Here is a 13530-nt window from a genome sequence, read left to right on the forward strand (position 1 = left end):
ACTCCAGCTGGGTTTAGCATGTCAGCCTGGAGGGAGTTGGGCGCGCCGTTCCTGTGGGCGCAGAGGGTAGTGCTTTGGCACGTTGCTGATGGCAATTTGCTGTAATGCTCTTCACCTTCTCGCCTGCGGCGGGTAATCTTTACTGAGTGGCCTATTAGGGTGTTCAGGGTAGTCAGTGAAACAGGGCTGGGAGGTTTTTTTTGTGGCTCGGGATGGCTTTGAAAGCTAAACCCTAGCTGGGGAGCTGGAAAACGTTGGGTATATATCTGTCCTGTTTCCCTTTTTCCCTCAAGCATCTTCCTTCCCTGCCTCCCTACGTGAAGACCTCTCGCTTTGCAGTACTTCTGCAAAAATTTCTCCCTTCAGAATGTGTGTTTGGGAGGAGAACAGACCATCCTAAATATCCCTGTGGCCCTAGGGTGAGCAGTACGCTGGAGTTTACCTTGCACCGGCTGTGACCTGTGTGTCTGCGGTGCATCACAGCCGCCACAGCAGCAGGGCCTGCTCTCCAGCCGTCTCCGTCCACAGCAGGCTTAGCTTGCTCTGTCTGACCTTTCTCCTTTCCTCCTAGTGCCGGCTGTCTGCAACCCAGCTCTGTGCCTAGGCTGGGCCAGTCTCTAGGTGCCAGGCATGTACTGCCTTCTCCGTTGCACCCCTGTGCCCCGCGATGGGATGAGAGAAGCAACACGAGGTCGCCGCGGTCACAGCCCCTGGCTGGGGTGGAGGACGTTTGCGCAGCAGGAATATACCTGGCTCTCTGCCTGAGCTTCCCTGGTGCTGAGATCTGGGGTGCCTGTTCGGTTCCGCATCAGAGAAACCTTGTCGCCCTTCTTGCCTTGTTTTGGTTTTGTTTTCTGACCGCAACAGATTCATGTTCCTTGTTCCCTCCTTCGGCAGTCAGTGCATGGCCTTTACCGCAGAGGAGGCTGCAGGCTGCTGCTTTCAAAGCTTGCAGGGCTGATTTATTTTTAGTGTTCCTCGCTACCTTATCCTGCTCCTGCAAAAAGGAGATGACAGAGCTGATCAGGCTCTGCATCCAGCCCCAAGAGTTATCACAAGAAGGCACTAACAGACAAAACAAGGTTTCCTCAGCTTTGTCAGGGCTGAACCTCCTGCATCCGCTGAGCTCTCAGCCGTTGCTGGCTCTCCCAGGGAGCTGCCACTCAGCTCGGGAAGCCCGGCCGTTCCTGCATGCCGCTCAGCGTGGGAGGGACTCTGCGCTCCTTAATCACGGTTGCCGTTTAGTCACACTCCTGCACGTCCTAATGAGAAATCTGTCATGGGTGCATTTCTTGGCTCTCTGCTTTTGAAGAGCCGTTCCAGAGCCCAGTGCAGCAGGCTGGTGGGGCTAGGTCATGGCGCAGGGCAGGATTCGGTTCTCAGCAGTGAATTTCAAGCCTGTAGACGCAGGTCTAGCAGGTGATGGGGGGGGAATAGCAGGCAGCCCCTTGCTTTGGGACGCGAGGAAATGTGTCTTTGGTAATCCATTGCACGTAAGTGGCAAAATGCGCTGAGCTGAACATGGCTCGCTGGAATGTCCTGCATCTCTTACCAGCTTTGATGAGACTTAGAAAATATACATGTCTGCTGTCGTGGGGGAGAGCAAAGAGAGCACGCAGCTGAGAGCGGGGAGCTGCTCGCCAGGACTTACTGAGCCTTTTCACCACTGGCAGTGGCAGCGGCGTTGCTGTTTGTTCATACTACGTGCTACGTGGGTTTTCAGGTCTCTGGGGACTGGTCTTCAGCTGCTGTAAACTTTGGGGCTTCATTGTATCAGCTTAGATTGTGCCGCTTAATAATGTATGGAAGAGAAAGAGGTGACAGGAGATGCAGCAGAGGGAACAGAGATGCCTACAAATTTCACCTTTTTAAAGGGGCGCCCTGTCTGCGTGGCAAAAACCTTCACTAAAGGAGAAGGAGGATCATAACCCTTCTGTTCTCTCACCTTAGTCTCCAGTATTGCCAGCCCACTGGCAGTTGTTTTGAGTAAATAACTTACTGCTGGCCATATCTGGCTTCAGTCTTTCTCTTGCCTTGTTTTTAATTTCCTGTGGCTGCAGGAGTGCCACAAGGCAAGGCAGAAGTCTCATCTGTCAGGGTAGTAGCATTTTCCCTTCCCTTTTTCTCATTCTGCATGTTCTTCCCAAAGTACACTGTGAAGCCGAATGGAGCAAGTGAACAGAGAGGGAAGCAATTTAGGAAAGCAACTGGCAAAACCAACTAGTTGCCTGGCTTCTCTCTCACACTTGCCTCCAAGGAGAAAATGAGGCAGAAGCAAATGTGCACATTGAAATGTTTCAGATACTGTTATTAGGACTGCAGAGGGCCTGTAGGGCATGGGGAAGTGACAAATTACATTTCAGGCCATCTTTAATAGAGAAAGGGATTGCTCTTAGCTTATGCATCGTAATATGTTTGCATTTCGCAGCAGAGGTATTAACTCCTCTTTTATTCTTTTCCCCAGCCTTATCACGCTTTTTCCAACAGCCGGAGTTGCAGACAGTGGAAGAAAATGGCATCGCCCGGTTTGAGTGTCGCATTGAAGGACTGCCCTCCCCGGTCATCACGTGGGAGAAAGATCACGTAGCTGTTCCAGCAGAGCCCAGGTGATACCCTGATTGTTTTCCTGGTTTAGTTTAAAAAAAAAAAAAAAAAAATTCTGACCTTTTAGGAGATGAAAATCTTTCATAAAAAGGTAGAATGAAGAGAGGAACAATGAGGAACCTTTTCAGGTTTGGACCTGAAAGTGACTTGCTGTAAGGGCAGATATTCAAGGGATCCACACAAATGAGATCCATAAAGCACCAAAATGAAACAAACCTTCCTGCAAACGTCATCTAACCCACTAAAAAGAAAAGGAATTAAGCCCTTTTTCTACTGATCTCTTGGCCTGGAACCTTTGTCATGAACCAAGTGCTCAGTGTATAAATGACAGTTTCATGGAATTGAAATTGGATAGAAATTGGCTAATAAACAAAGTAACCAAATGAGACTTAAGTCTCAGTTTTCTAGTGGTCTGGAAGATCTGTGCGCAAGGATGAGCAGTTTTGGTAGTTTATACCAGCCATTTACTCCCTATACAGATAGTTGAAGGGAAACCAAAAACAGTATTTGGAAGGTAAGATCAGGCAGCAGTGTAAAAGTGAATGGAGAAACTTGAAATTGTGTCAGTTTTTACAGCATCGAGCAGGCTGCAGTCTGGGCTGCCTTTGGTTAGTTCTCTTTGACCGAGGTAGAAGTCTCTGAAGGATTGGGCCTGGCATGAGAGATCTGTCCCCAGATGAGTGTGGGGGAACAGTGCCAGGGTGCTGGGGTACAGTTTCCCCCATGAGGTTTGTCTTGAGGTTAATGTTTCTTCTGGAGCACTGTTTGTGCTCAGTAACCCAGGAGGTGTTTCCGTTTGTTTCATTCCTCTGTTTGGAGGTCACCTAGTAAAAATTTGAGTTTTCAAATTTGGAGAAAAGATAAGAATCTTGCAGCATAATTCCTCTTTCTTAATGAAATTGAGTTACGTGCATGAGAAGTGGATGAGCCATTAAGTTAACTATTAGTTGGTCTGTAGACATCACTGCTGCAAGGGATCAGTGATTACATTGTCCTCTAGTTCCTAAAAACTGGTTTCCTATTTTGCAGAAGGAGCCATTTTCCTCTCAGGGAAAGTTAAGCCATGAAGGAAGAGGGGTGATGGTGAGGAGATTTAGGAATAATTTTACAACAAAGACCGTTTTTGTAAGAATAACTGCTTATATCCTTAAGTCTGAAGTGTTGCACCTGAAGGCTCATAGGAATCTGTTGCTTTGTAATGAGAAGAAAATGAAATATTAAAAAAAAAAAAAAAAAAAAGAGGAGGGGAGGTAAAAAGAAGAGATGGCAGGGGGAAGTGTGCCACAGATAGGGCAATGACTTTTTAATGTGACAGCTCGATGGATGTTGTGAAATTACTTGCTTGGAGATTGCTTTCAACATGGGCAGCTTGAAAATTGTTTTCCTTGTAAAAGCCAGCCTGTAATCTCTGGCTGCAGATCTTGCTTTTTCAATCCTGTTTTAGCTAATATGCTGTTTCAGAAGGATTTGCTTTTTTGTTGTTGTTTAGTTGTTGTTGTTGGATTTAGTATAACCAGCTTTCGAAGGAATTAAGCGAATTCCAGGAAACATTGGCTGCCAACCAGACCTCGCTCTGTTATCCTTACCTCATCATGCCTAAGGACCGGATCTCAGTCCAGTCTGATTACTGTGGACTGCCTTCTGTGCATGCACCTGATGAGTCTGTGAAAAAGCAATCATTTGGATAGGTAGGCATCAAGATGCTGACTCCATGTCCTGAAAGAGCAAGGTTAGTTATATGAACAAAATCAGACTCTGGGGCTATAGATACAACCCTTGAGATAATGCTACTGCATCAGCGTTTGTGATTTCTTTTAAGTGAAGGATGGAATAATCGCAACACACTAACAACTACTCTCTTTTTGATTTTGATTGCACCTTTGGACGCTCTTTGGCCTTTGCCCTTGAATGCAGGTTCTCACGTGGTGCCACCTCAGAGGTTTTAAAAGCTGAGCTGAAAAAACGCTTCAGACAACCCAAAGGGGGGAGAGATGCCTTGTGGTGTTTTCAAAAAACCCTTTCCTACCTAACTTAAGTTCAGGGCAGAATCTAACTTTCATACAGGAGTAAGGCGCAGAAGTAATTTGTTCTCCTGGCTCCTAGAGTACTTCTAAAACATGGTCTTAAATTTATAGCAGCTCCTGAGAAGTGGCTTGCAGGAATTTTCTAGACTGCAGTTCCTTTGGAGTCTGTGCTGCATCTTTTGTTGTAGTCTCTTCTGTTTTAGGTGCTAGCTGGGTTTCACACCAGGCTCCAAGCAGATTTTTATTTTCTCTAGAGCCAAGGTGAATATCTGTTAAGATCTGGATGCCTTTTGGAGGTCTGCACATAAACACATACCTTAGAGGTCACATGATCTGCAATTGTAGTATTTTTTCTGTGTTTTGCCTGAATGAAGGTTACCTCTACATGGAGCTTACTTCTCTTGTGTCAGAAGTGCGTTAGTATGGCTTATAGCCGCGTACATGGGTCTCGAGCAGTGAGCAAAGAGGCTTGCAAGCTTCAAGTTACGGCCCCTCTGTGTTCTGCAGCAAAGCTGCAGGTTCCTAAGCCTTGCCAAGGGTTGGTAGTTTAGTCTGTTTTGTATACCTTTAAAAGGCTACAAGAAAGCATGTGTCAACAGTTTATGGGGGGGGGGGGGACAGTAAGGGAGGAACTGGATTGTTAACGCTGTAATATTCCCTGCTCTCCATGCAGTCTAATGCACTGAGTTACAAGGTTTGGACGGCATCCTGTGGCTCTTGATTGCGGTTCTTGAGCATTGCTGTTCAAGACCTGTAAGTGTCATTGAAGAAGCGAGAAGCTGTCAGCCCCTCTGCGCTCTGTCCCTGAGTCTGCGCTGGGAGGAGGAGAGCGAATCAGCTACTTGTTTGTGCCCTGTTAACCTTTTCACCTACTGCCCTCTCTGCCTGTGATGCTTGTGCCTGGGTCTTAGTGAGCTGCCCTTTAAATAGTTACCTGCTGCAAGTCGGGATCTCCCTTTCAGTCCATTCAAGGCAGACTCCTGGGGTGGGATGAGCCCTGAATGAGGTCCTAGCGCTGTAGCTGTCACCAGTGAAACTCCTGAGAGTGCCGAGGATCCGGGATTTCTGTTTCTCCCGGAGCTTTTGTCCTTCTGTCCTTTGGCTTTTGTTTGCCACTTGATCCTGTAGTGAAGGTGAGCAGACAAAAAAGATCCTTCTGCCCTTAGTGTGCAAGAAGAGCTAGTGCCAACTGTCTGCTCTGAATCACCAAGCAAATGTAACTGCTTTGGGGAGAGAGAGCCTGGGGATGGAGCGAAATGCCCTTGCAGGCTACCTGCAGGCCTCTGGTCCAGGGCTGCAGGGAGCCTGAAGAGCCGGGGCTTTGTGAGGGGCTAGGAGAGATTGTGACAGAGAAATCCCACCTCTCTTCCCTCCTTGCTTCCTTGGGAAAGCAATGCTCAGCTCTATCTTGCTTTCCGCAACAGGACTTACCTGTAAGTGGATCTCTTTACTGCTGACCTTGCCAAAGGGACCATCCTGAGCTTCCTGTTGATTGAGTCTCCCTGCTCCCCTTTGCCTCCTCCTCCTCCTGCTATTTTTTGCAAAGATGGAGGCTAGGCCCGGGGGGGGCGGGGGGGGGGGCTCCTTTCCATGCCTTCAGGAGAAGCTGAGTGTATCAGCCCTTTGCCGCCCTGTTCTCTCGCGCAGAACTGCTCAGGGTTTGTGCTTTGTTTTCAGGGCTCCGCACTGCCTTGCCTTACAGTGGCAAGCAGCTATGCTGGTGCCTTGGGTTAAACTTTCTGGGGGTACCGGTGAGGTTTCTGATCCCTTGGTTTTGGACACTGATGTTTCAGGCAAAACAGGCAATGCTGGTGTTTGACCCCTTCCCTGGAAGATGGCAGATGATTATGTAATAAAAACTAGCTAACTGCTCATGGGCATCTTCTATTTTACATCTCCATTAAGGCATGGAGGATGGGATAGAGTGCACCTCCAGCAAGTCTGGAGGCAATACCAAACTAGGAGGAGTGGTTGATACATGAGATGGGTTTTGGGGCCTTCAGAGGGCGGGCTGGAGACATGGGCTGATGGGAATCTCATGAAGTTCAACAAAGGAAATGCAAAGTCCTGCCCTTGGAGGAGTAACCCTATGCCCCAGTCCAGGCTGGGGACTGGTGGGCTGTCAAGCAGCTTTCCAGAAAAGGAGCTGGGGGTGTTGATGGATAACAAGTTGCACATGAGCTCGTAATGGCTGTGGCTTATGTAGCAAAGGCCAACAGCATCCTGGGCACACTAGGGAGAGCGTTCCCGGCAGGTCAAGGGAGGTAATTATTACTCTCCTGTTGAGCGCTGGTGAGACCACATCTGGAAGTGCTGTGTCCCAGTTCTGGGCTCCCTAGTGCAAGACAAGCATGGGCGTACTGGGGCAAGCCCAGCTCTGAGCAGGAGATTGGGACTAGATGATCTCCAGAGGTCCCGCCCAGCCTCAATGATTCTGTGACACGCGCTTGAGCTTTCTTTGTGGCTGGGAGATGTCTTGCGTAGTGTTTGAAATATATTGGTATTAATTATGGACTTGAAGATGTATACTGAAAATAAATATTATCACAGTGGGAAGCTTTCCATGCACAGAGCTGAGAGGATGCAAATCTTTGTTGTTCTTCTATGTCCTGATGAGAGCTGTCTGGGTACTGCCTCCTCTGAGGTCACTGCAGCTTGATCCTGAGAAAAGTGTGTCTTTGTAGCTAGTGGGAACATGGCTTTAGGGACTTGGGGCAATAGGGCAAAGCTGAAGCTTCCCTTGCTTACGTGGGAAGCTTCAGCAAGGCTGTGTCCATGAATCAAGCTGTAGGATTGTGCCCAGAATGACAGCATGGTCACTGGAGTGGCTCTACCAGATCTCTTGTTTCCACATCTGCTGTGAAGGGGACAAGAAGTGATGAGCTCTGATTGTAGCCCCTGAGGTTCAGAATAGGCACTAGACTAGCAGTAGGGATGTTCATCCTTGGAACAGACTGCCTGGAGCATGGGAAGGACCTTCATCACTGGCGGTTTTAGGACCTGGATTAGATGAAAGTTTGTAGGAATGAGCGTGCTGTTGGTGATAGTGCCTTGAACGCACAGTGGGTGGTCTGTCCAGGTCCTCTTGGTTCTGTGACCCTCTCTCATGGCCCTCCAGCTGTCTCAGCACCTGGAGAACCACAGTTACTAATATTTGGGTTACTTATTGGGATGGTCATGGAAGGAAGGACTGGCATTCGTGGTTGTAACTTGTCTTTGTGCCATTTGTGGAATCGCTGCTATCCTTTCCCCTTAGCAATTACCTTTGAATGTGCCCTCTTCATAATGAAGACTGATAACCCAGAGCTGCCTGTCAAAGCTCGGCAGCTCTGTTTATAGAGGCTGGCAATTAAAAATGGATCTCATATATAATTAAAAAGGATCACGTAGGCTTTGCGCCTTGCATTCAAGAATAAAGAGGCTGCCATCTAGGAATCCAGGCAGAAAATGGAGATGCTGACAGCCAGCTCCTACTTTTATGCTAATTGCTAATCATCTGCTTTGTTTAGTATAATGCAGCAAGGATTGCGTTCATGTCACGAGCCATGTAACCATTTTATTTCGTGGAAGTGTTCCCCTGTGACACCACATGGACAAATAGGGGGATACTGAACGCCTGGGTGTTAAGTTTGAGCTTTGGAGAGCTAGAAACTCCTGGAAGAACAAAAGCAATCAACACAGCCCAGGAATAGTGCAATTTCAGGTGACTGCTCGCTACAGGAATAGTGTCTTGGCTGCTTTGGGCCATGAAGGTGTAGCTGTGTATTGGTTGGCCCTTCCTTCATGCGCGTGAGGTGCAGTAGGGAAAAGATGATGATGAGACCTCCTTGCAGTGTTTTTTCCCTGGCTACCAAACCTCTGTGAAAAGAGGTTTGCAAGTGGCTGGTCATAGAGGACTGTGGGTGCAAAGGCACTTGCATACCTGGGTAGGTCTGCATTTCTGTACGCAGAAAAGTTCACGCGCATGTGTAGTTGTTTGCTTCTATACAGTTGGTTTGTATCAGCAAAGCCTGTCAGCGTGGTCTCTGAAAAGCTGATCCTATGTTGTGAAGACTCTAGCGCCATGGATAGGTCTGTACCTGCTGCTTTTCAAGAAATGCCGGTTGGGTGGCTCAGAGGGGTTCTCAGCCCCACTCTTCCGTGGTTACCAGGACCCTCGTGTGATACATTTGCTGGAGAAAAGGGATAAAAGGATTTTGATTTGATTGGATAATTCTGGCAAGGAGCAGTCTGTCTCATGCTCTTCCTTTTGGTCACTCAGGTTTATAACTCTTCCAAATGGTGTCCTCCAAATTGTGGATGTGCAGGAGAGTGACGCTGGGGCTTACCACTGCGTGGCAACCAACGCCGCTCGGAAACGCTACAGCAATGATGCGGTCCTCAGTGTCCTGAAAGGTAAGATGCAAGCAGGCGTGTGTTGGCCTGAGTACGTATGTGCTGGATAGTTGTTGTGTGTGATGGCCAGCTGAGCTGAAATGTCAGTGATGATCTCTCCTGCTGCTTTGGCTCTGAGTGTGGGAGGATTTGGCCAAAACTTGCGGAGAAGGCTTTCTAAAAAAGACTTGTCTTTAGTATGATGGGGTAAGTGGGCTGGGTTGGGAAGTGTTGCCACTTGAGAGTCACGGCTGTGTGACATGGCCCCAGTCCCAGGGCCATGTTGCTGACCAAATGATCATGGGGTTGTTTCTGTGTGCACTCTGGGATTCTCTTTTGCAGGTGGATTATAACAGCAGCAGCTGCCTTCTGGTCTCAGACAGCAAGACAGGTAAAGGCTGGGCAGGAAGCGAGGAAGTTGCTTGCCCAAGCTAGCAAGATAAACAGCTGGAGGTTGGAGTAGCTGGCAGGGCTGTGTCTGTGCTGGGTGACGCGGCAGGGTCCAGAGGAGGTTAGGAACAGTAACACCTGATCTGCACTCTGTCTTGTGTTGCCAGCTCTTTGCTAAGCTGACAGGAAGGCTCTGAAGATCCTCGCAGTATTGGGAACAGCCTCAGCTGGGATTTCTTTTGGTGGCTTGGACCATGCAAGCAAGGCTTTGGACTCAGCTGTCCTTTGTCTCCTGATCTGGGCCTCAGTTTGAGTGCCATTCCCCCCCCCCCCCCTTTTTTTTTTTTCTTTTTTTCCTTCTCCTGTAAACCAAGAGTGCAGCGGGCAAGTCTGGGCCTGAGAACGTAGCTAAGAGTGTAAGCACACTGGGGGTCTCCAGACTTCAGCATCTTTCCCAGCACACCTGGCTGCCTCCCCAGTATGATATAATCTGCACCCTGCAAGTGAGCAAACTCGCCAGGGCTGGGAGTCTGGCAGAGCAGTTACTCCCCTGTCCCAGGACAGTGCCCCCATGCCATGTCTGTCCCTTGTTCATGCTGACCCCAATGTATTTTGTAGGCAGCTTTAACCTTGAAAGCTCTGAAATCCTTCCAAGCCCCTTTTGTCTTTGTTTAGGATTGTATTGTTTGGCGCTCTGCTAGTAATGTGTTTTCACATAGCTGGCTTTGCTGTTCATCCATCAGCAGGGAGCGTAATTAACTGTGGAGCCTGAGAATACACCTCTGATCAATGGATTGTGTCGTGGAGGTAATCTGTGTGGGATCTGCGGAGAATTCGTGAGCAGTTGAACTCTCTGCATCTAATTGCCAGCCCCTGCCACATCCTCTGCGTGCTTAATGAAGCACAGGGGTTAGGGGAGTGCTTGCTACGGGCAGTTCCACGCTCCAGCAACAGCTCCCGCATTGCCTCTGGTTCGCTATTGATAAGTAGTATTGATCAAGCTGCAGAAGTAACTGTGCTGTCCTTGGCATCCCAACTAGTTCTGCATAATTGTATCTTGTAACTGCGTGATGTTTAATCTGCTTTGCAAATGGAGGCAATGGAAGAGGTTAAATGGGAAGCATTCCTTCTGGAGCACCAGCCGGCCGAGCAGATTTCTGCCTGCAGTTCTCGCCCAAATCTCGCTTCTGCAGCGCCGCACCACCCGCTGGCTGCAAAAACAAATATGCGAGGTTGAGTTTTTCACCAGATTGAGCTGATAGGGATGAAAAACATGCCTGTTAAATCTCTGGGGATTTTTATAATTGGGGAAAAGCATCTCTGAGACAGATGGGAAACTGCAGTTACCTTTGCAGGCCACACACTTCTCTGAGAGTGACTGGCACTGTATTGATCCTTTTTTGTTTCAGCACTTCACCATCAGAGGCACATTTCTGGATGCCTGGACTGGTTTGCCTCCCTGTTCAGAACCAGCTGGCAGTAGATGGAGTGAACTGGTCTGATGGAAATCCTTTGCTGGTTGTAAAAACAAGAGGGGGGGGGAAAAAACCAACAACAAAAGAACAAAAAGCCCAGAATACAGCATTTAGTATTGCTCGAGTTGCTTATTTGGAAATGTCAGAGGCCAAACTCCTTGTATCTGCAGGCAGGAGCGATTAAACATCATCTTCCCTCCCTGCTGATGGCTAATGAATCATTTCTAAGATAAGATGAGAGTCTAGGCTTTCAGTGCCTGGCTCCACTGCAAGAGCTCCTGGAAAGGATTTGTGCAGGGGGAGCCGGTATCTCATTACTAACTTTGCCTGCAGCGTTGACATCCCAGTGACAGCACTGGGCACTGCTGCGTGGTGACGACTGTGTCCGTGCCCTAGTGATGGGGTTTGGGGTTGGGCTGGTTGCAGTGCAGATGCTTGTACTTGCACTGGGCTGCCAGCCCTCAGCTCGCAGGCCTGGGAACATCTCGTGCTCACGACTCTGCCCCTGCCAGACATAGCTGGATTTGAACTGGCTGTGCATAGCAAAGGAATCCGTTTCCCTACAGCTTTTCTGCCCGGTTGTCCTTTTTCTGCTTTCCCTCCCCCTCGTCCAGATATGATGGCTGGGAATTGTTCCATCTCCCTTATTAAAAGCCTTTTCCCAGTAGAGACAGCAATTAGCACGATCCCCTTCTGTCGTATCTGCATGGCCTAAAAACCCCCAAAATGTAATTTCCCTTTGCGATGTGACTTCCCTTGTCACGTGAGGAAGGCTGTATTATGTGTCAGTGGCTAAACACATGCTGGCCTTACACATGCTAGGGCAGAGTGACAGTGCACAGTGGTGCTGTAAGCGCTGCAGATGTTTAGGCTGTGCAGACTTCATGGTGCAAATTTCCAGACGTTCCCTGGGGAAGCGGTGTTTTGAGCAGGAAGGGAGGAGAGCAGACGGAGAACGGGATACAGTCATGCAGCCCTGAAACAGAGCCTGCTGTAGAAATAGAAGCAGAGGGATAACTTTGATTTTCTCCTTGGATCTCCACTGCTCCCTGGCAGACGGAGTGTCGAACATCTGGCAGCTCCGTCCCTTCACCCCTCACCTGGACAGATGATGAATGAACACTGCAGCCCTGCTGCACTCTCTGCCAAAAAGGGCATTAAGAGCTGGCTGCAGGACACTTTTCCCATGCGCTCTGACTGTGTGCACTGCCTTTACTTGGGGTCAGTTCATGATGGGGCTGTGTCTTGTTTCTTGTTGCTCCTTTTTCTGCAAGCCAGCTCTGGAGCCCTACTCTGAACTCATCTATGAAGAGTTAATTCCCTGTGGGTCCTGCCCACGCTCCTGGGTCCTTGATGCACGCAGGAAAGCACCATCATGCTTCATAAAGCAGTTCTCAAGGAAGGGCCAGTGATGGGAGATGAGGGTGGGCAGACCAGGCTAATAACAAGTGTTTGAGTTGCAGACACAACAGAGCAGCACCTCTCTAGGTGGCATTTGTGACTTAGGAGCCTCCTGGAGTCATGCAGGGCAGTGCTGTAGATCTAAAAACCGAGCTAGCTCTGCTCGCGTGGCAGGAGAATGGCTTGGGGAGCAGGTTGTTGTGTGGTCTCAAGTAGGTCACTTCACCTGCCTGCTTTTTTCCCCCCTGCCCATTGTGCTCAGTATTTGTTCCCTATCCATTGTCTTGGAGATGGGGACTGCCTCTCATGTTATTTTTGTACCCTGTTTAGTATAACATGACCTGCACCCCCTGCTGCACCACAAATAACCACTGGAGGCTGTGCTTCGGCTAGTGTGGTACGTTTTTGCAAGGATCTTGTCCGTTCTGTTTTTAAATGGCAGAAGCAGCATGACTTCCCCCTAATCCTACTGGATCTTCCCCCATTGAAGGGATATTAGGATCTCTCTTTGCCATAGCTAACCTAGATTTCACTTTCCTCCAGCTCAGTCTATTCGTTTTAATTGCACAGTATTGAGATCTTGAAAGAAATCCTCCTTCCTGCTTGTTTTTTAAACCCTTTGAGTATTTATAGACAGTCTGGTCCTAAAGGACCTAAAGGAAGTTAAAAGATCTTAGCAGTTTTATAATATAGTGGAGTTTATACAAGGCTGGGAAAAGTACAAGAGATTAAAGCAGTTCCATCCATTTTGGATCCTGATACCGCTGCTCCATTCTTTAGATTTCAGTGTTTATGTCTTTTTCACACTTGCATGGTAGTCATTGCAGCCTAGTGAGCAAAGCATTGTCCTGTGAGCCAGGACTGTTGGGTTCTCCTTTCTTTTTTGACGTTGTGCCACAGAGGAGAATCCATTCTTGCGCTTTAATTTCTGCATCTGTAAATAGGGATAATGTAATAGGCTTGGAGTTGCCTGCTTAGGAGAGATCAGTCTGGGGAAGAATTACAGGCCATTGCTGGAGGTCCATCCACTCAGGTGGGTCGGACATCCAACTGCCCTCCCAGGAGAGGGTGCAAGTACGTATCTGATTGTGGGTGTTGTGAAGAACGCTGTTGTCCGCTTTTGTCATTTGCACCCAGTTTCTGATCTGTGCTTGCAGAGTGGCTGTGATTGCTAGGGTGGATTGTAGGTCACTCTGGTACCTAGATAAAAGCTGTACCTTAGGCCAGGTTGGCAAGAATGAGTGTGTATAACAGCCTTCTTC

The 13530-nt window shown here is 48.5% G+C and overlaps 1 protein-coding gene across 5 annotated transcripts in view; it reads left to right on the forward strand.

Moving 5' to 3' along the window:
• Positions 1–13530, forward strand: part of IGDCC4 (immunoglobulin superfamily DCC subclass member 4) — a 108575-nt gene that overhangs the window by 43323 nt on the left and 51722 nt on the right. For all 5 annotated transcript variants that reach the window (XM_068958179.1, XM_068958180.1, XM_068958181.1 and 2 more), the window contains 2 exons: positions 2465–2606; positions 8890–9023. In XM_068958179.1, the coding sequence (XP_068814280.1) occupies positions 2465–2606; positions 8890–9023 (276 nt within the window). The remainder of the gene's footprint in view (positions 1–2464; positions 2607–8889; positions 9024–13530) is intronic.

The sequence above is a fragment of the Struthio camelus genome, chromosome 12, assembly GCF_040807025.1.
Source record: "Struthio camelus isolate bStrCam1 chromosome 12, bStrCam1.hap1, whole genome shotgun sequence".
NCBI classification, from domain to species: Eukaryota; Metazoa; Chordata; class Aves; order Struthioniformes; family Struthionidae; genus Struthio; species Struthio camelus.